This window comes from Oryza sativa, chromosome 8 (genome assembly GCF_034140825.1).
Source record: "Oryza sativa Japonica Group chromosome 8, ASM3414082v1".
NCBI classification, from domain to species: domain Eukaryota; kingdom Viridiplantae; phylum Streptophyta; class Magnoliopsida; order Poales; family Poaceae; genus Oryza; species Oryza sativa.
In genome coordinates, this window is record NC_089042.1 from 743,967 (window position 1) to 763,470 (window position 19,504).

The 19,504-nt window shown below is 44.5% G+C and overlaps 3 protein-coding genes across 5 annotated transcripts; 2 read left to right on the forward strand and 1 right to left on the reverse strand.

Moving 5' to 3' along the window:
• Positions 1 to 7,318: 7,318 nt before the first annotated feature.
• LOC4344504 (uncharacterized) lies at positions 7,319 to 11,795 on the reverse strand. 2 transcript variants are annotated; one of them, XM_015793074.3, is made up of 9 exons: positions 11,424 to 11,795; positions 11,196 to 11,340; positions 9,774 to 9,942; positions 9,432 to 9,690; positions 8,639 to 8,727; positions 8,339 to 8,521; positions 8,173 to 8,258; positions 8,013 to 8,097; positions 7,319 to 7,725 (listed from the first exon to the last, which is right to left on the reverse strand). In XM_015793074.3, the coding sequence occupies exons 1-9, from the start codon at positions 11,644 to 11,646 to the stop codon at positions 7,591 to 7,593; spliced, it is 1,374 nt and encodes a 457-aa protein (XP_015648560.1). In that variant the 5' UTR covers positions 11,647 to 11,795; the 3' UTR covers positions 7,319 to 7,590. The 2 variants fall into 2 exon arrangements, with proteins under 2 accessions (XP_015648560.1, XP_066159606.1); XM_066303509.1 differs by having other exon boundaries at positions 11,196 to 11,351; positions 11,424 to 11,546.
• A 945-nt stretch (positions 11,796 to 12,740) lies between these two features.
• LOC4344505 (uncharacterized) lies at positions 12,741 to 13,442 on the forward strand. Its single transcript, XM_015794132.3, has one exon. The coding sequence runs from the start codon at positions 12,861 to 12,863 to the stop codon at positions 13,185 to 13,187; it is 327 nt and encodes a 108-aa protein (XP_015649618.1). The 5' UTR covers positions 12,741 to 12,860; the 3' UTR covers positions 13,188 to 13,442.
• A 2,848-nt stretch (positions 13,443 to 16,290) lies between these two features.
• LOC4344507 (beta-carotene isomerase D27, chloroplastic-like) lies at positions 16,291 to 19,491 on the forward strand. 2 transcript variants are annotated; one of them, XR_001548025.3, is made up of 6 exons: positions 17,547 to 18,226; positions 18,299 to 18,360; positions 18,446 to 18,552; positions 18,733 to 18,828; positions 18,968 to 19,109; positions 19,203 to 19,491. XR_001548025.3 is itself a non-coding variant. In XM_015793211.3 (5 exons), the coding sequence occupies exons 1-5, from the start codon at positions 17,756 to 17,758 to the stop codon at positions 19,015 to 19,017; spliced, it is 786 nt and encodes a 261-aa protein (XP_015648697.1). In that variant the 5' UTR covers positions 16,291 to 17,755; the 3' UTR covers positions 19,018 to 19,491. The 2 variants fall into 2 exon arrangements, 1 of the variants encoding a protein (XP_015648697.1); XM_015793211.3 differs by having other exon boundaries at positions 16,291 to 18,226; positions 18,968 to 19,491.
• Positions 19,492 to 19,504: the final 13 nt, after the last annotated feature.

Below are 19,504 nucleotides of genomic sequence, written 5' to 3' on the forward strand. Positions count from 1 at the left end.
CAAGAGAGCAAGGAATCAAAATGGGCAAAAATCCGTATAATCCAATCTGTCCCAAGTGAGCAAGAAATCAAAATGGGCAAAAGAAATGATGATCCAATCTGTATAGTAGCAGCAATCTGAAGCAAACAGCATCAAGGCAAACCAATTCCGGGATGCAGATTACTGCAGCATTGTGAATCTGTCATCAACAATCGAAACAAGGAGAAGGATAGGGATGGCAATTTCCCCCGTGGGGCCTGGGACCCGCAGGGGACCCGCCCCTACGGGGGCGAGGGCGGGGGTGGGTACTGATTTTGACCCGCGGGGAGTCAGGGTCGGGGCCCCGGCCATGGGCGGGGACAGGGGCGGGGGAGGACATCTACCCGCGGGTGACCCGCGGAGCTCCGAGGATGTATATTAGACTATTAATACTACCATATTGCAAGCCAAAAAGCCCATCTAACCTATCATATATAAACCAAACCTTAATTTCCCCATCCTCTATCCATCCTCCTCTCCTCACCCATCCAGCCGTCACTCTCCACCACCAGCGCTTCCTTCGGTGGCGGGGAGACGCGGCCGGCGGCGGCGGCGGCGGTGGCCAGGCACGGGCCACGGCATCGGCGGCCAAGAAGCAGGCGGCGACGGCGGCGGCTGCCAAGCGCCGCCATCCGCGTCGGCATCGACGGCCATGGAGCTTGCAGCGGCGGCGGCATTCCACCTCGTCTCGTGTTTGCTCTCGCGTTTGCCATCGGTGGTACGGGGCCCCGCTCACCCACGGGTCCCCTGCGGGGGCGGGGACGGGGGATATTTCCCACCCGACCACCTGTGCGGGGTCAGGGTCGGGGGGAGAAGTCGGGGAGCAGGGCGGGGGCGTTCCAGTCCAACCCACCCCGTTGCCAACCCTATAGAAGGAAAGAGCTGAGGCAGACAGCAGCAGCAGATCATCAAAATACTCAAACTAAGCTAATCCATCTCCCTCCAAGACCAAGAATTCCATTCCACTAGTTAATCTCAATCTCCTCTTTCGAGGAATCTCATCAACAAAAACAAAAAAAAAACATTGCCGCATCCGGAGTAGCTAGCGCGCTAATTACATTTACATGGCGATCCAATCCAATCCAGATGCCGCATCACCTTCCATGGATCTACAGACTACAGGTAGGAGGAGGAGGAGGAAGAAGAGGGTCGGCCAGCGGCGGCGATGGACTTGGCGTCGGAGGGCAGCAGGACGAGGAGGAGGAGCACGGCGAAGATGGCGACGGGCACGAGCAGCAGCATCGGCGGCGGCGGCGGCAGCGGCGGCAGCAGCAGCGGCAGCACCAGCAGCGTCGCCGTCACCACCCCGAGCAGCACCGCCGCCTCCACCCCCAAGTACCCTCCTCCTCCTCCGCCTACTTCCACCGCCGCCGCCGTCTCCTCCACCACTCTCCGCTTCACTCCCACCTGTCCGTACAATCTCCCTCCCGTCGCCGCCGCCGTGGACCTGTGCCCGGCCATGGCGTCCTCCTCGTAACGCAGCAAGATGACTCCTCGCATCAAGAAGCAGATGCAGAAGCGGAAGCAATGGAGGAGAAGAAGACGAGGAGGAGGAGGAGGAGCTGAAGAAATAGGCGGCGAAGAGAAGAAGCGTCCGTACGGGTGCCACTTGGCGGGAAGCACGCACGCGTGTGAATGCCACGTGGGACGGCCACGTCGGACAGGGACAGGGATGATCCGACGGCTGGGATTGAGCGGCGAGGGTGAAGCCGGCGATGGGATTGGAAACCGGGGATACAAAACCGGTGGCGGGATAGCGGATTGGCCGCAGGATTGGGAAATAGAAAGGCGACGGGTGGATGGTATTTTGGGAGGTGCATGCATCTGTCCATCAACATCTTCATCGGCTCATCACTATCGGCCTGCTTTAATTCCTAACTTTTTCTTTAAATTTTCAATTTTTTCATCACATTAAAACTTTTCTATACACATAAACTGTCGACTTTTCCGTCACATCGTTCCAATTTCAACTAAACCTTTTAATTTTAGCGTAAACTAAACACACCCATCGTCTAGCTCCCTGTCACTCTGCTTCTGTTTCTGCTGCTGCTACCCCTGTCCTCTTCCTCTTCACTGCTCCTCCTTTTCTTCGCCTTTGGTTGCTTCCAGGCTCCAGCTCCAGCCAATCCAGCGAGATACCGACAAGCAGATGGTTGGTAAACATTTTCTGAGGATTTAAAAAAGCTAAGTTTTTTTTTAGCTTTCGACTTCTAATTTATTTTTTTAGATTCTATAATTACAGCTTATTAGGATCTTAACTAAAAGCTGAACTATTTACGAAAGCTTCTAATTCTAGAAGAATTTACAGTAGCCAGCTCCTCTAGACAAACCTCACTATATAGGCCTGGTTTAGTTCCTAACCTTTTTTTTAAAACTTTCAACTTTTCTATCACATCAAAACTTTTCTACACACACAAACATCTAATTTTTCCGTCACATTATTTCAATTTCAATCAAACTTTTCTATTTTTAATGTGAACTAAACACACCCATACTCCTATTGTACGTACGGCTCTGCACTATGCATTGCATGCATGCCATTATCGATCCTATCCACTGCTCGCTTTCATCCCACAAATATCCAGGACTTCTGGTGATGATAATTACGAGTATAGTATTTGTAGCAGTAATCGGCATTGCTTCAGTGTGTGGCAAGTGGATTAGCAACAGCACCAGCAGTACTGCAGTACATGTCGAGATGCAGGCCCGGTTTAGTTCCAACACAAAACTTTTACACCCTGCCATATTAAACATTTGAACACCTAGATAAAATATTAAATATAGGGTACAAATTAACTAATTACACAGATTGCGACTAATTTACGAGACAAATCTTTTAAGCCTAATTACTTTATGATTTGATAATGTGGTGCTACAGTAAACATTTGCTAATGACAGATTGATTAGGCTTAATAAATTCGTCTCGTGGTTTACTGAACTGATTTTGTAGTTAGTTTTTTTATTAGTACCCGAACACTTTATTTGACACCTTATATAATACCTAATGTGACACGCCAAAACTTCGCCAAAACTTCGCACGCTCAAACTAAACACCCCGCAGCTTAAAAAGCATCCATCTACCTGGCCTGGCCTTTAATTATTTACCAACCAACTTGGCATGCATCACCTCCAGCTACCGATCGATGTTTCTGCTTGTATGATCTCCATGGACACACGATACCACCGATGCACGGGTGGTGGTTTAATACTTTTATTCAACGAGTGATCGATCGATGCCTACTAAACCCTTTTTTGACAAGATTGAGTGCTAATTAGTCCAGCCATGAATTAATGCGTCGATCAGCAAATTTTGCCGACATGTGAAGTAAAAAAAGAGAGTACGGTTAACCACAAATTGATCACACTCAGACACTCACTGTATCTCAAGTTGGACGATACCTAAGCTTAATCTTTTGCAGGAATATAATCGGTTGTTCAGTTGTTCTTGTTCACGCTACCAGCTACTTTCTGCCGTACCCGTGCATGTATATCTAATTAAACCAAGCCGTATCTCTTTTCTCTTTTTTTTTTGGCAACATCTCTGATTATTTTTTTCATTGATCTCTCTCCCACTAATTAGGAGAGTACCATTAGTTTAAGCTCTAGCTAATTAAGGTAGTGCGATCGAATCTCGATCTACCCGTCACTTGGCCATTTGCAGATTAATTACTAGTTCTGCACTACTTTAATTGCCCTGTGCGAATCAAGAAATTAGTAGTGCTTCTTAACTACGCCACGAGGTGAGGCAAAGCACACGTCGACATCACATTCTCCAAAGTCCAAAAATAAGTTCTTTTTTATAAAAAATTGATAAGATAAAGCCCAAGTTTTGTGGAGTTGTATCTATCGATCATTTCTCTCTCTCCGTACGACGCCAATTGGAGTATATATTATTGGTTCGTTGAGATTGCACATGCATTTACAAGTTGAAGCAAATAACTGTTATTATGCTTTAATTTATCGATAATAGTTTGATACTTAAGCAAGTGGATTAATTAGGCGGCAGGCACCCACTTGATTGGGCGTAATTAATCAGACGCGATCCAAATAAATAGTTAGTTAATACTATTTGAGTTTGCATCGAGACAAAGAAAAGCAGGGGACCGTTACAAACTTTGGTGAGTTTGGTTGTCCTCATTTGCTATGTGGAAATTACAATCGTTAATTAGCTGCAAACCCACTTAGCAATGCAAAGTAATCTCCTAATTCTAGTAGTACTAGTACTACTCCATTTTAGACCATTTTAATTTCTTTGGAGCCTTCTAACATTTAAAATTGTTTCTGAGTTCTCGGTGTTAGCATCTTGATTCTTACTGCCTAGTGATCATAGTTCGATACTCACGGACAAGAAGTTGGGTGTAATATACTGTATGTTTGTGTAAGTTCATTCTCCAAGTTGCGTTAAATATTTTTACTACAAGACTGCCTTTTATTACCACAACTCTTAAGCCCACAGATTTAATGCTCTCTAGCTCTGGACAAACCTATCTATATATACTATCAAGGAAAAAAAATCTATGGGCGAATTGAATCTAACATCACCAGCAGCATCTGCCGTATTATTGTCAAGCTCCATAATTTAATTTCAGAAAGCATGTTGCACTATTGGAGCTGTGCATTTTGGCCGGCATGCATGCATGTGAAATGTCTTGGTCCTTCGCAACTTGGATCATCTGTCCACGGTTTCATCAGTTATGTGGTTCACTGGAGAAACACACACACACATATATACATCTTGCATAATCTCAGCTTAATTATTGCATATGCAGGGTCCACGGGTGCACCTCAGCTGGGTGCAAGTTGTTGGAAGTATTCACACACTTTGATGCACGTTTCCTTAATCCTGATCTTGCTACTCACTCTGTATGGGCTCGTGTAGCGACCCTGTATCTTTTTGTCTCCGATGCACGTGCCATTGTAGTATTTTTCAAGAAAAAATAGGAGTAAGACTGCTCAAACTTAAATTAAAAAAAAATTCTCAAAATTGGCTGAAGAGAGTGACTAGATGCATAAAAGAAGTTGATTTTGTTCAAAGATACATACTCTCAACCAGTTAGGTTTTTTCCCGTGGAACCAGTCTACCAAATTTTAAGTACTAGATTTGAAATGAAAACTTAAATTTACGATTAATTATTTTTTTATGATAGACGACATACTCGTCAACAACAAGACGCCCTTGATGACTTTATCAATATGAAGATTTGACGGTTTAATCTTTCAGATATGCTCATATAGGTATGATGTATATGTGTGTGTTTACAGTGATGAGTGTGCTTGTGTTGTGAACGTCTGGGTTTATATTGTTTCTCAAAGAAAAAGTTAATTTATTTTGAGATACAGTATGGTTGTTAGCTTCCATACAATTTTGTTCTATAATCATCACATTTTGTTTCGTTGTTTCGGTTGGTTATAACTTGAATTCCATAGCCATTTCCCTGGTCTAAAATAGAAAACTACCTAGCACTTTCAGCTCCAACAATAACATGAGATGAACAGATGAGTTCTTCTAGAGAGAAGGAAGGAAATGGCAGGAGCTCCGATACTGATCGCACATATACTCCGGATGCTCTACCCGTGTACAGATAGCAACAGATCAATTGGAGGAGAATAGAAGAGACGATCGAGTCGTCCTACTTTCTCTGCCTCATGCAGCTTCTTCTCCAAAGTAGGCAGCAGCTGCAGGTTCAGATCACTTGGCCCAGCCTTGGAAACCTTTATTACTGTCCTATATGCAATGCAAAAGCACGCATCTTACTATTGCGTTATTGACTATAGGCTATGGTCGATTTTGTGCCCAGTGTAAAGCAGATTTTAGGGACAAAAAAAATTGTTGGTTGAGTGCACCGGGCTCTGGCACGTCGACCATGGTCAAGCCACACACTGGGAGATGCTTCATTAATTCAATTGGTTACCACCAAAGTTAAGAGCTCGTTGGTCAGCAGGTTAATTGTCCATCAGTCTACAGTGATGTGGTTAATGACTCATCTTCTTCATGTTCCTTGCCTCTCCTTTTTCTCTTCCTTCTCGGACATACAATTTGTCCCCATGTCACATTTTGTTTCCCCCTCCGTCTGACAACGAGGAAAGGGGGAAAATAACTTTACCGTGATGGAATTTCGAGTGCATGATCTATCCTTTTGGATTTAAATATTGATAAAGAGCATTGCTATTTGTACTATTTTTTTATAAATTTGTACTAACAATCATCATCTCACCCGTTTGATTTAGGTAGATGAAAATTATATAAAATCTAGATGCACTCATAGCATGGTACATCAGTGTTAATACGAATTTAGTAAAAAAAAGCTAGTACGTATAACCTTTTCCTTATGCTATCATACAAGTGTTTTTCTTCACCTTTTGCCATTGCACCGCCAATTAACCTACAATAGCTCTTTGGTTTTTTTCATAATACCCAAAACACCTAGAGAGTTTTGCAATATCTAGTGCTATTTTACAACCAATTGCAAACAACGCAATTAAATCCATTGTCATTTAATTTCAATATTAGTGCGAATAATAAAAATAAGTATCAGTTTGCTTAGTGCATGCTACATTTAGGGGCAAAATGGTCTTTGGGGGGGGGGCTAACAAAGTTCAACTACCAACCAATTGACGGCAAAAGCAACAAAGAAAAACGTTTTTACGATGGGATATTATCAATAGCAAATCATATAATCAAGTGGTTGTCAATGACAAATCATATAATTTCTTTTAAAGAGAGAGAGAAATAAGTGGTGTTAATGCAGATGTGAGATATACTGTATCATATAGATGTGAAAAGAAGGCTTTCAGATGAGACAAATTCCTAACCTCTGCAACTCCCGGGAACACACGAAGACAAGATATTCTTCTTTTTGACGACTTGTCCTGCATAGAGAAGATACGACGATCAGCAAACGGATTTGCTAGCACTTAACAATGTTCTAGCGTACGTGACAGTATCTGTTTCGGGGTTGGAGAACAGATACGCTGCCTCGTAAGCGTGCTGCATCTTTTCCAAATGAAAATAACAATTAACAGTGCAAACATGTTCTCTCAGATGTGAATAAGAGTAACCCCCACAGCTCGATCGTGATCAAAGATTAATAACAAGTAACAGCAGAACAGTACAGTAATTCATGCATCTATCTTGACAAGAGTACATATATTCATTTCAGGTGGTACACTGTACCCTGGTTGCTGTCTTGCGTGCCCTGATGATCAGGGATTGTCTTTTGATGGTACATCAATGTTGGGTGCAGCCCAAGTGAACAGATAGACAGATCACCAGAAACAAAATGGGTCACTGTATCAGGTATAAATGGAAGAAAAAGAATGGCATTAAACAGTAGCAGCTTTACATGTCTACAGAATTCTTGAGTGTTTCAGTCATCGATGGAACCATTTCTGTGTACAGAAAATTGTATCCTACATCTATCTTTGATGAGTCACACACCAGTCGTCAGCACGTAGACAATATTGCTACTGAGAAACAGAAACAGAGGTGATGAAAAACGTGGAAAATCCAAGATGCTAGTACAAAAACAACCTGAAGCTGGTTGTGTAATCCCATATTATCTGCCCAAGATTCTACAAACTGCGTGTATCTTGCCGAGTGTGCTTTCTCCGCCGCCTCAGCATATGAATGCAACCCCCAGCCACTAGAAGGCCACAGGCCGCAAATCCTAGAATGGTTGAATTTGCAATGTTTTGATGGTATGAACCCTGCAGGCAAAACAGAATGCTCTGAGTCTCTGCTAGGCATATGGGCACACAAATGTATATCTTTTTTATGATAAAGATGGTCCTAAGTGTCACAAGGAAAATGACATCACAACATAGTTCAGAGAAAAGAAAAGTAATATATAACCTAAGATAAGGGTAGGTAAACCTATACCAAGTACAGCACAGTAGCACACTTCAAGAAAAATGGTAAAGACACTTCATGTTACCCCAACATTAACTATTTACCACACTTCATTATTATTACCAAGAGAACCTCAGACAGTTACCTGCATTAGGAAAATGAAGATAGCAGCATTTGCCAGTCCCAGAGAAAAGCTCATCATGCCCCCACGTAGTTCATTTGGCAGGTACCTTCAGCAGTATCAGCTATTTAAACAGAAAGCTCCAACAGACTTCAACTTGAATTCTATCTATACATTGACTTACATTGTTCTCAATCGTGCTAATGAAGGAAGAATAAAGCCTACACATGCATGGAAGATGCAGAACAGTATCACCAATGTCCCAATATCCTGTTAAAACACACACAGATTATAGCCCCAACTTTCTACTGCATGTCGCCTTGAGCCCTTGAAGATATGTTATTGCATACCTGGTAATCATAAGCCACAATTGATAAAGCGATCCCCACAGTAACATATGCTATCGTTAGGCTGTCCTCATTCTGAAAAGGAGCTGTGGTTCCATAAAACCATGGAAAGCTAGCACTTCCAAACATTCTTGAGGCAAGAAAACAGGGGAAAATTAGTGACAGCTGAGCATCCCTTCCGTCAGCCTGTGTCAATCAACAGATCTATGAGCGTAACAGCATGAGTTAAACACTCAGTTTTGAAATCCTGGTCATACGTTCCATTTTGAAAATTAGCAGAATAACTTCAGCGCAGACTCATACCACTATGGTTGGTGCCCAGAGAAACCAAAAGGCTGACATAGAGAAATGTATACTTGCTTGAGCTAAGACCAGAATCAGTACTCTTTTGTCTGAAACATGCAGAAAACTCTGGTGAGAGGTGGAAATGAAATGTGTAAGCACCGACAAGCTTCACAATATGAGAGTGAGTGTAACAGCACAGTAACAACCAGTGGCGGAGGGAAAGTGACCAAAAGCCTGGTAGGGGTGTTGGGGCCATGGCTCCCTCATGCTCCGTGTACTCCACTATTACATGTGTAATTTAGCACATGCCAATGTATAATTACTGCTACATGCCATTCGGCACTCAGCAGTTCATATTTAGGTCTAGCCTTTATAGCGGTATACCACTAGTTCTGCTAATGACTGCATTCTTTTATGTATTATCCACATCACAAACAACTTCATGTGAAAATAGTTTGAGAAACCCAAAAATATATCAACTTCTCCATTCAGAATAGGATATTTTACTTTGGGGTTCTATTTGTACATGGTTTAAATAATGTACCGGCAATTAATATATTAATTTTCTGTGAATCGCATTCCCAAGATAGGGGCATCCGGGCATGCACTCATACGCCTGGCATTGCTTGAACAGAAACAACAATACAGAAAAGCCTAACAGTATTGAATAGAATGACATGAAACAATGATAGCCAATTTCCATCTTATAGAAATTCGTTGGCATTTTTCAGTCAATGGTGTTAAGTCTGTATTAACTGAAATGAGATACAGAGCACTACAAACAGATAAGGTGACAAGACTCACCACTCACCTCTGAAGACATGAGCAAAAAATGATTTTTGGTAGCTCCCAATGACAGATGCATGATGAGTAGTACTTGGTGCATTTTTTCTGATATATAGAAGACCAACTATTGATAGTAAAGCTGCAAATGCATAGGGTAGCAGAAATCCCTTGTCATCATCATTAACCAATAGATTTGTAATTCCTTGACTTCCAAGAAGGGACATTGACTCAAAGAATGTCATCAGCCAGAAGGAATCAAACAGCAAATCTTGCTTCTGACCTTGCTGAAACTCAGGAAAAAGCAGTTACAAACTGGGACAGCAATATAGTTAACGGTTGCAACAGAAAGTGTTTCAGAGGCACAAACCTTCTCATGCTCCACCACAAACCATGTCTCGAAACAGAAATAGAACATTGATGAGGCAAGGGCCGAAATCAAGTTGCTAATCCATGCACAACGAAGCCCACTAAAACTCTTCAAGGCACCCACTGCAAGTTGAAGCATCCAGTAGAATATACAAGCCTGCCGTGGTCCTCTACGAACATCAGAGCATAAATTGTTCTATCAATCAGAAAAATAAAAACACATGCATCTAAGTCGCATAATATCTCAAATATTACTAAGAAGGATAAAGTGAAGCTGATGGAATAAAATCTACATGCATCCACATTACTAGAAAAACATAGCAAAATATATAATATACTTTGCAATAACTATCTGCAATATGAAATAATGTAAGCTAAGGCTTTCATTTAAGTTCAGAAATTGCAAGGCAGAACCAAAAGTTAGTTCTCCAGTTTGTACGGTCTACCATTATTTCATTATACAATCAATATCAGGCACCCATAATTGTTGGGAGAACTTGGAAAACGTATCAGAGAATGGATGGCTAATAAACTTGGTGATGAAGGGGTATGTCTAGGTATAGAACTGTTAATAAACCAGTGAAGGATAACAAAATTTTCTACGAGCAGGTCAACATGAATGAAATAGGAATTGTTCAGCCTACAAAACCGCGAAAAACTCTAACCACCAATTGGCAAACATCATAACTTGATTTTATAAGCATAACAGTAAACAAAGTTCCAGAATCAGGAACCAAACAGAGGTTGCTTGATTACTAGCAAGACTACACTGGGTAGCAGCAGCAGTGACTGTTTAAACATTGGAAGCCATCAACATTGTTTCGAAATGCAATGGTAGATCACATAAATGTGAGGAATTTGATGAAGTTAGAAGTAATTCGACCATCCAACAGCAATTCATAGTCTGGTTCTCCAAATTGTATGGTGTACCTTCATACAATCAATATTAGGCACCCATAATTGTTGGGAGAACTTGGACACCATACCTTAACAGAGAATGGATGGCTAATAAGCTTGGTGGTGAAGGGGTATGTCTTGGTATAGAATTGGTAATAAACAAGTGAAGGATAAAAAAATGTTCTACCAGCAGGGTCAACATGAATGAAAAACTCTTATTGATCTTAACCACCAACTAGTAAACATCATGACTAGATTTTAAACAAAACAGTCAACAAAAGTTCCAGAATCAGGCACCAAACATAGCTTGCCTGATTACTAGGAAGCAGTAGTCCCTCTATTTAAACATTGAATACCATCAACATTGTTTCGAAATGCAATGGGAGATCACATAAGCGTGAGGAATTTGATGAATTTACAAGTAATTCGACCATCCAGCAGCAATTCATAGTCTGAATGAAAATCTCTACTGACAGAGCTGCGAAAAGGATAAATAGTTTGCTCCCCAAAAGTCACAACTACTCACAGTTTATCTGAGACGACGCCGGAAAGCCCACCGAGGAAGAGCACGGCTGCTGCGGCGGCGGCAAGGCGCGCGGCCATCTGCTCCCTTCCAAGCCCACACCGCGCGAACTCATCCTCCCCGAACACGGAATGGATCCCCTCCGCCACTACACAACAACTGAGACCCATCAGAGCCCCCCCGCACGCTGGCTCGAGCAAGGCAGAATGGTGAATGGAGGAGAGCGCTTACCGGACGCGAGCGAGAACACGAAGAGGAAGCCGCGGCGGAATCGGAGGAACGGGGTGGTGCCCACGTCGAAGGGGGAGTGCGACGACGGGGACGCGGCGGCGGTGGCGTGCAACGGTGGGGAGAAGTAGGGGAGGAGGAGCACCGCGGCGAGGGAGGCGGCGGAGAGGAGCGGGTAGGCGAGCGGCGTGAGCGCCCACTCCTCCCGCTCGATCACCACCCCCATCGGCGGCGGGCTCGATCCGTGGAGGACCGAGGAGGAGAGTCCACGCCCTAGCCCGCCACGATCCGCGGAAGGGAGGGAGGCGGAGGCGCGGTGGCGGCGGTGTCGCCGGCGAGATCGACGACGGCAATGGGGAAGAAGAAGAGAGTGGTGGTGGTCGCGTCGCCGAGTGGGGAGGTTTGGGCCGAGACAGGGAAGGAACTGAAATGGGCTTTTGATAATTGGGCTTAAAGAATGGATATAATTGATGGGCTTTCCTGACTCCGGTTTAGAAAGTAAAAAGTTCACTTTAGGTCCTTCAATAAGCGTCGAGTTCAAATCACGCCCCTCAATCGGTTTGTAAAACCAGATACAGTAATGCTATTTGGATGATGGTTTTAGCTGATATGGTGCCTACATGGCTGGTTTGATTTGGTCCTCGTCCCATGCAATGTTGTCACGGATTATCTAGCTACTTAATTATATGAGAAAATCCAAGAAATATTATTTACAAGCGTTCAATTCCAAAAAAATATCATTGACAAGTACAAGTTGCATGAAATGTCATTGTACAAGTGATTTTATCCCCGAAGTGCCATCACCATCAGGGTTACATTAATATCACTCCATTAAATGCTATAGAATGAACATGCATTTAACGGCGCGGAATGGACGGAACCCTAACGATGATAGCATTTCTGGGATAAAATCACTTGTACGACATCATTTTATGGAACTCACACTTATCGATGATATTTCTTGTATTTTGAGTGTTTATTAATGGTATTTCTTGGATTTTCTCTAATTATACAGTAAATTATTTTAAGAAACGGTACTCCTAACTAACAGTAGCTTTGAACAAATAAGTGTAATAATAAGCAATACAGTAGAAATAAGTTTAAATTCTGTGAAGGAAAAAAGGTATTTTTATACAATAATAAAATAAATAATCGAACTGGGCGATCGATCAATCTATTTGGTCTCTCGATGTTAAGTTGTTGTCATGCCCAGAACACACCTACACCGAGTGGTGCAAGACCAGGAAGGAAAGAGTAAGTTATAGGCAGTGAATGGTTGGGTGCAGCTTCCAATTCCAATAACGTAAACCACCACATCACACCAACACCAGTAGTACGAGACTATATACAGCCATACAGGAAGCAGAGCTAATAAGCCGCCATTGACCACCTTCAATTCATTCCTCTTTCTTCCTGTCACCATTCCAAAGTATATACGGCATGGACGACGACGAGAAGCCGCCGGCGGCGGCGGCGGGCGCCATCGGCGGCGAGGTGGCAGCGGGTGCCGTCGCCGTGGACGCGTGCCTGGTGGCGGCGGCCATGGCGGGGGCGTCGCTGCTGGCGTGGTGGGCCGTGGCGTTCCACCCGTCCAACAGCCGGCTGTGGATGGTGCCCGTCGGCCTCGTCCTCGCCTGCACTCCGGCCATCGTCTACCTCGCCCTCTCCTTGCAACCGCCGTCTACTGTAAGTGATCACAAAGGATCTCACGCCGCCGGCCACCCGCCGCCGCCGCCGCCATTGTCCATGGTGGTAATCGACAAGTAGCTAGCTAGCTAGCTAGCAGCAACTTACGGTACACGGACAATATATATTGATAGTGATCGTGCATGTAATAATTAATTCTTTAGTTCTTGGAGTTCATCGATCTCATCTTTTTCTGCTTTTCTTTCTATGGATTATGTGCGTGTGTAATTATGTACAGATCACATGTAGTAGAGCTCAGTGCATGATGAGAATTGCTGTACTTTTACCGAATTAATTAAATAAAGGAGAAGCTATAGCTAGTCATCGATCAGTTCATTTCGATGAGCATGGGCATGTTTTGTTTCTATTCGTATTTCAATTTATTGTTTTTCTATGTTTCAGTTAAGCACGGCGGATCAAACTTAATGAAACCGACGGTTCGACAGTGATCGAGTTTGTGTGAAATAACTATAGTATGCATAAATTAATGTGAAAATCATGTATGCTAAACTGGCTTGCTCTAGCTAATGATGAAATTAAACAGCTCCAGATCTCATGCATGCAGTTTAGTTAATTAGAATTATGGTCTCCATCTGGATTTATATCTGGTATTTTGTGGAATCCCATCATATCCCGGGATGCATCTGCCTGGTGCTGGCTAATTAGGATCTGTCCGGCCCATATGTACCTTCACCGAGAAAATTTTTTAAAAGAGGGCATTCGATCGAGGCAGGCCATAGAGATTGAAGAAACCTGCTTCCAATCTACTCCCTCCGTCCTAGGTGCTTGTAATTTTCAAAGTTAAATTTTGCTTCAAATTATAATCTAATGCTAGGACAATCTAAAGTACGTACAAGGATGTTTGTAACGATAAAACATATACTCTCTCTTTTATTGGGAGTAGCAAGTAGCAACCTACGATGGGATTAAACACATCATATTCATGGATTCGTAATTCTAGTATAATTTAACCTCATCCTACATATTATGACGGAGGTAGTACAAAATACCATATCCCGCTTATGTCCCATTGTCCCGACAACAAGGACAATTAATTCAGGCTTTTGACTTATCTAATCTTCATGAAATATTTCAGAGCAAGTTGCAAGCTAGCTTTTGACAATCCAATGACCCCGCAGAAGGTTAAGAAAAAGATGCCAAATTTGAACTTCAGTATAACTATTGTTTACATGCAGCCATCTAATTTAATTAAACATTAAAATTTAATTTTAGAGTTGACTTTGAGATATTTCATCAAAGTTTTTTTTAGCATTGGAATTTAAATCACTGAAGAAACATATATAAAAGTTTTACCTGTAAATTGGTAGTATTATTTCATTGCCGATAAGCTGTACGGTTTATAATCAGTATTTGTTCAACCGTATAGCTTATACAACTGCATTCTGGCGTTTATTTTTTCGAGTGTGGGTAAGGGTGTGTTTAGTTCACGCCAAAATTATAAGTTTGGTTGAAATTGAAACGATGTGACGGACAAGTTGGAAGTTTATGTATATAAAAAATTAGATGTGATGGAAAAGTTGAAAGTTTGAATAAAAAGTTTAGAACTAAACTCGGCCTAAATGGTAAATGTGTTTGTGTGAGAGGGTAGCTAATTAATTGACGAAATGGGACACAGAAAGCTCAGCTTAATTAATTAATCAACTTGTATCAGAGAAGCCGTCACACGTTCTTAGGATTCCAACGAATTTCAGCCCTGTCCCGTAATTTTACGCCCGTACATAGCTCTCTTGCTCCTTTTTTCCTCTAATCTTTTCTCTACTGGATGGACGCTGATAGGATAGGTTTGATGTGAACTTTTCTCATGTTGCAATGGATTAATTACTTTTTGATCTGTACTAGCTAATAGTACTTCCCATCGTATTGATTGCAATATATCGACATGCTGATGTACTAGTATCAAGTTATAACTAGTGGTAAACAGCAACTTACGTAAAGAATCGTGAGATATATCAAGTGGAATATATGATCTTGTTTCGAGATGAATTTCAGCATCTTTACTGGCACACTGATGTAGCCTGGTGATCGAGAGTATAGATTTTTCTTTCTTTCTTTCTTTCTTTTCTCTTTGCGATGATTAATCGATTGTACTTGCGTATACGAATGGCGTAGGGAGGAATAAGAGATGAAAATTATATGTATTCCGGGTTTAATTCCAACTAAATGACATCCGATGGTGAGATTATGTACAGTATTGCTAGTGCAATGGTAGACACTGACGTGTGAATTCGGGTTCACATGAAAACCATTGCTATTGCAGCAACAGTGCTGCAGAAGATCTACGTCCAATAACATTGTGTGGTTATGCATTGAGGTGTAAAATGTAGTTGTGAAACTATAAGATATGAAAATAAGAAAGTAATTAATCGTGCGCTAATGCGACATTTTGTTTTACGTGCGTGGATGAGTAGAACCTATAGACGACACATTTCAAAAAGTCGTTTTTATGGGATGAAGTGTATAAGCGATGACATTACGTGTATAGCAATAAAGTAGCCAATAAGTACACTACGGCTGAGTTCTATGGTTGAGATCCCACGCACGCAAAACGAAATACTCCTCATTAATATATAATTAATTAAATATTAGCTATATTTTGAAAATGGATTAATATGATTTTTTTTAAAAAAAACTTTCATATATATATATATTTAAAAAACCGTTTAATAATTTAAAAACGTGCCTGCGGAAAAGAGAGAGAGGTGAGTTGGGGAAGTAAAAGAAACGAACTCAGCCTACGTCAGTTGTGAAATGTGAATTCAGCCCATGTAGACATAGGCCTAGGTCCATCAGGCCGAGGGCGGAAGGTGAAAGGAATAAGTTCACTTAGGGTCCCTCTATTTGTGGCCTAGTCTGATTTTCGTCCCTTGAACGCAAAACCGGGTACAACCCGTCCCTCAACTTATGAAAACCGGGCAAACGAGGTCCCTCGACAGTTTTGAGGGCGCTTTTGGCTGACATGGCGCCTACGTGGCTTGTTTGACTAGTTCTCCGTCCTACGTGGCATTGACGTGGCGCTTACGTGGCATTATATCTTGAAAAATTAATAAAAAAACATGGGACCACCTGTCAGATGCACACAAAAAATAATTTTAAAATAGCGGGGCCCACATGGGCCCACAAGTCAGATAATAAATATAGTGGGGCCCACATGGGCCCCACACGTATCTCCCTCTCTTCAACTCTCTCTCTCCCCTCTCCTCTCTCGCGGTGGAGAGGCAGCGGCGCTCGGCGTGCGGCGGCCGGCGGGAGAGGAAGGGGCGGCGGGAGGTGGCTCTAGCTGCCGCAGCCGTTGAGCCCACAGAGCGTCGGCGAGCGCGCAGAGGAGCGTCGACCCGGCGGCGGGGGGAGCGGCCGCGGCGTCGTTGTCCGCGGTAGCGCTGCCAAGGCAAGCGGAGCCGCTGGTGCGGTGGCTACTGCAGCCGGCCGACTTCCTCCACCGATGGGGCGTCGACATCCGCCGGGCTCCGTGGCCACAGGACGTCCCCATCCGCCGGGGGATGGGCCCCTCGCCGCCGCCCGTCTCTCCACTTGCCGACCCCCGAGCTCCTCCGCCTACGCCGTTGCCGGTCGCTGGATCTCCTCTATCCTCTACTCCAAGCCGTTGCCGGGTGGCCGGATCCCCTCCGAGCCTGGTCGATGGGGCCTCGCCTCATGCTGTTCGCTGGGGCACCGAGGACGGCGCTCGTCACCGGCCTTTGCTCCGCTCCACAGCTGGTCGCCACCGTCGACCTACGCCCGGCCGGGCGTGGTCCACTCTTGCGTCGTCACGGCGGGAGCGGGAGTGGCGGAGGACGGCGGGAGCAGCAACAAGGGAACCGTCTTACCCCGAGCGGCCACGGCGGGTTAGGGAGGTGGGTGGTGCCGCCGGTCGCCGGGCTGCGGCAGCGGCTGGGGTCATGTCGTCGCCTCGTCGGTGAGTGCCGGCGGGCGCGGGCTGCGAGGATGCGGTGGAACAGGGCGGTGGAGGAAAGGGGGGGGGGAGAGAATGACATGTGGGGCTCACGTGGGCCCCACCTTTTTTATAATTTCTATGTGAAACTGACATGTGGGTCCCGCGAGGTTTATTTATTTTTCGGGTTGAAAATTGCCACGTAAGCGCTACGTTAATTCCACGTGGGACGGAGACCTAGTCAAACAAGCCACGTAGATGCCACGTCATCCAAAACCGCCTTCAAAACCGCTGAGGGACCTCGTTTGCCCGGTTTTCGTAAGTTGGGGGACGGGTCGTACCCGGTTTTGCGGTCGAGGGACGAAAATCGGACTGAGTGACAAATAGAGGGACCCAAAGTGAACTTATTCCAAGGTGAAAATTTTAGCCCATTGGACTTGCCATCCTTTGGGCCTCCACACAAAAAATCGTGGGCGCCACGAGCCAATCGAATCGCCACAAACATCATCACCATCACCATATAATCCACCAAATTATTGTGGCCGTCGTGCACCCAGTGCCAAGCATCCACGGCGATGGCCCCCCGCTCGCCGCCACCGTGTCACGCCGGCAGCCTCAGGTTCGCCTGACGACGCAACGCCAATGCCAAGAACCACCACCACCGCCCATGAAACCTGGAGACGCGCCAAGAGTACGCAGAGGCTGAGCTGAGCCAGGACGACGTACGACGACGACGACTATGGCGGCGGCGGCGTTGCTGTTGGCGCCAGTGGCGGCGCCATGGTCGCGTGTACCGTCTGCAGGGAGGAGGGTTCGGTGCGCGGCGACTGCGCCGGCGCCGATGGGGGAGAAGACGGAGTACCGGGACGGGCCGGTGGAGCGCGCCTTCATGGGGCTGTTCGCGCGCAAGATGGAGAAGTACGCCGTCGTCTCCAGCTCCGGCGGGAAGGGGAAGGAGAAGAAGAAGGAGAAGAGCTCGAGGTCGGTGTGGGAGTGGGACTACGAGAGCTTCGTGGACGTGTCGCGGCGGGTGATGGTGGGGCGGACGCGGGCGCAGCAGCAGGAGGCCGTCCGCGAGGTGCTCCTCTCCATGCTCCCCCCCGGCGCCCCCGAGCAGTTCAAGAAGCTCTTCCCGCCGACGAGGTGGGCCTGCGAGTTCAACGCTGCCCTCACCGTCCCCTTCTTCCACTGGCTCGTCGGCCCATCAGAGGTAGGAGTATAATTCAGAGACACAGCTAGTTCATCGTCATGAACTCATTGCATCAATTCCTTGATCTTTCAGGTTGTGGAGGTTGAGGTCAATGGGGTGAAGCAGAAGAGTGGAGTGCTGATAAAGAAATGCAGGTAAGACGGACGATTCAACTGTGTTCGTCTTGGATTTCAAGCGAGATTCAGTAAAAAATTCAGAAAACATTCATCTCCGTTTCAGGTACCTGGAGAACAGCGGCTGCGTCGGAATGTGCGTCAACATGTGCAAAATTCCGACGCAAAACTTCTTCACCAACGAGTTCGGACTCCCTCTCACCATGAATCCAAGTAAGACAGACATCGTTCTTGTGCTACTCAATGCCAAACTCTGCAGTTTCCTCTTCCTGTTCTTTTGACAATGACATACTACCATTTGACATGCATGTTGTCCATCCTTTTTCTTCTCAATTTTTACACTGTCCTAGCTGATTATGTACCCTGAAGTACTGAATTTATGAATCACCGCAGATTTTGAAGATATGAGCTGTGAAATGATTTACGGCCAAGTGCCCCCACCCTTGGAAGAAGACCCAGCATCAAAACAGCCCTGCTATGCCAATCTATGTGAGTTTCACCCAAATTGCCAACATCTCAGATTGAAGAATCTGACCAAATCTAGCTAGCACTGCCAGTTTGAAATAGCAGCAGAGCATATCGCAGACTTATTATGGTTGGTCTTGATTTTTTTTTTTTTTGTTTTCAGGTTCCATCTCAACACCCTCAGCGCCAATTTGTCCCAAACTTCAGACTTAGAGCACATCACATCAATGCTGAATTCAGATGTTGGACGTTTTCAGTTTCTTATGAAAACGCTCGCACCACAGCTCATAGCCCATAGTAGCTACGTAAGAATCGGTTAACCAATTGTGTGGTACGATCTTGTTCTTGCTGCGTATGACTAATTATTAGTTTCTTTTACTTTGTTCACTTGCCTGCAGGCCAATCGACAGTTCATACGTTGTACCACTCTTTATCATTTGGTATATAGATAGACAGATCACAGAAAACCGTCAGTGATCTCCTTGCCTGGGAAAATTAAGGCTTTGCCTTTGAGCTCGAGAAATTTCCACATAAATATTTTACTAGTTAGATAGTTTCCGCAATAATCCCTTATTTATTCCTCATGTAAAAAAATGCAGTGCTTGTATACAGAAATTCTTGTGCCCACTACCTGTAATTAAAGATCCATCATGGTATTAATATAGTACAAATGCAATACTTCAAATATTCATGTAATTGT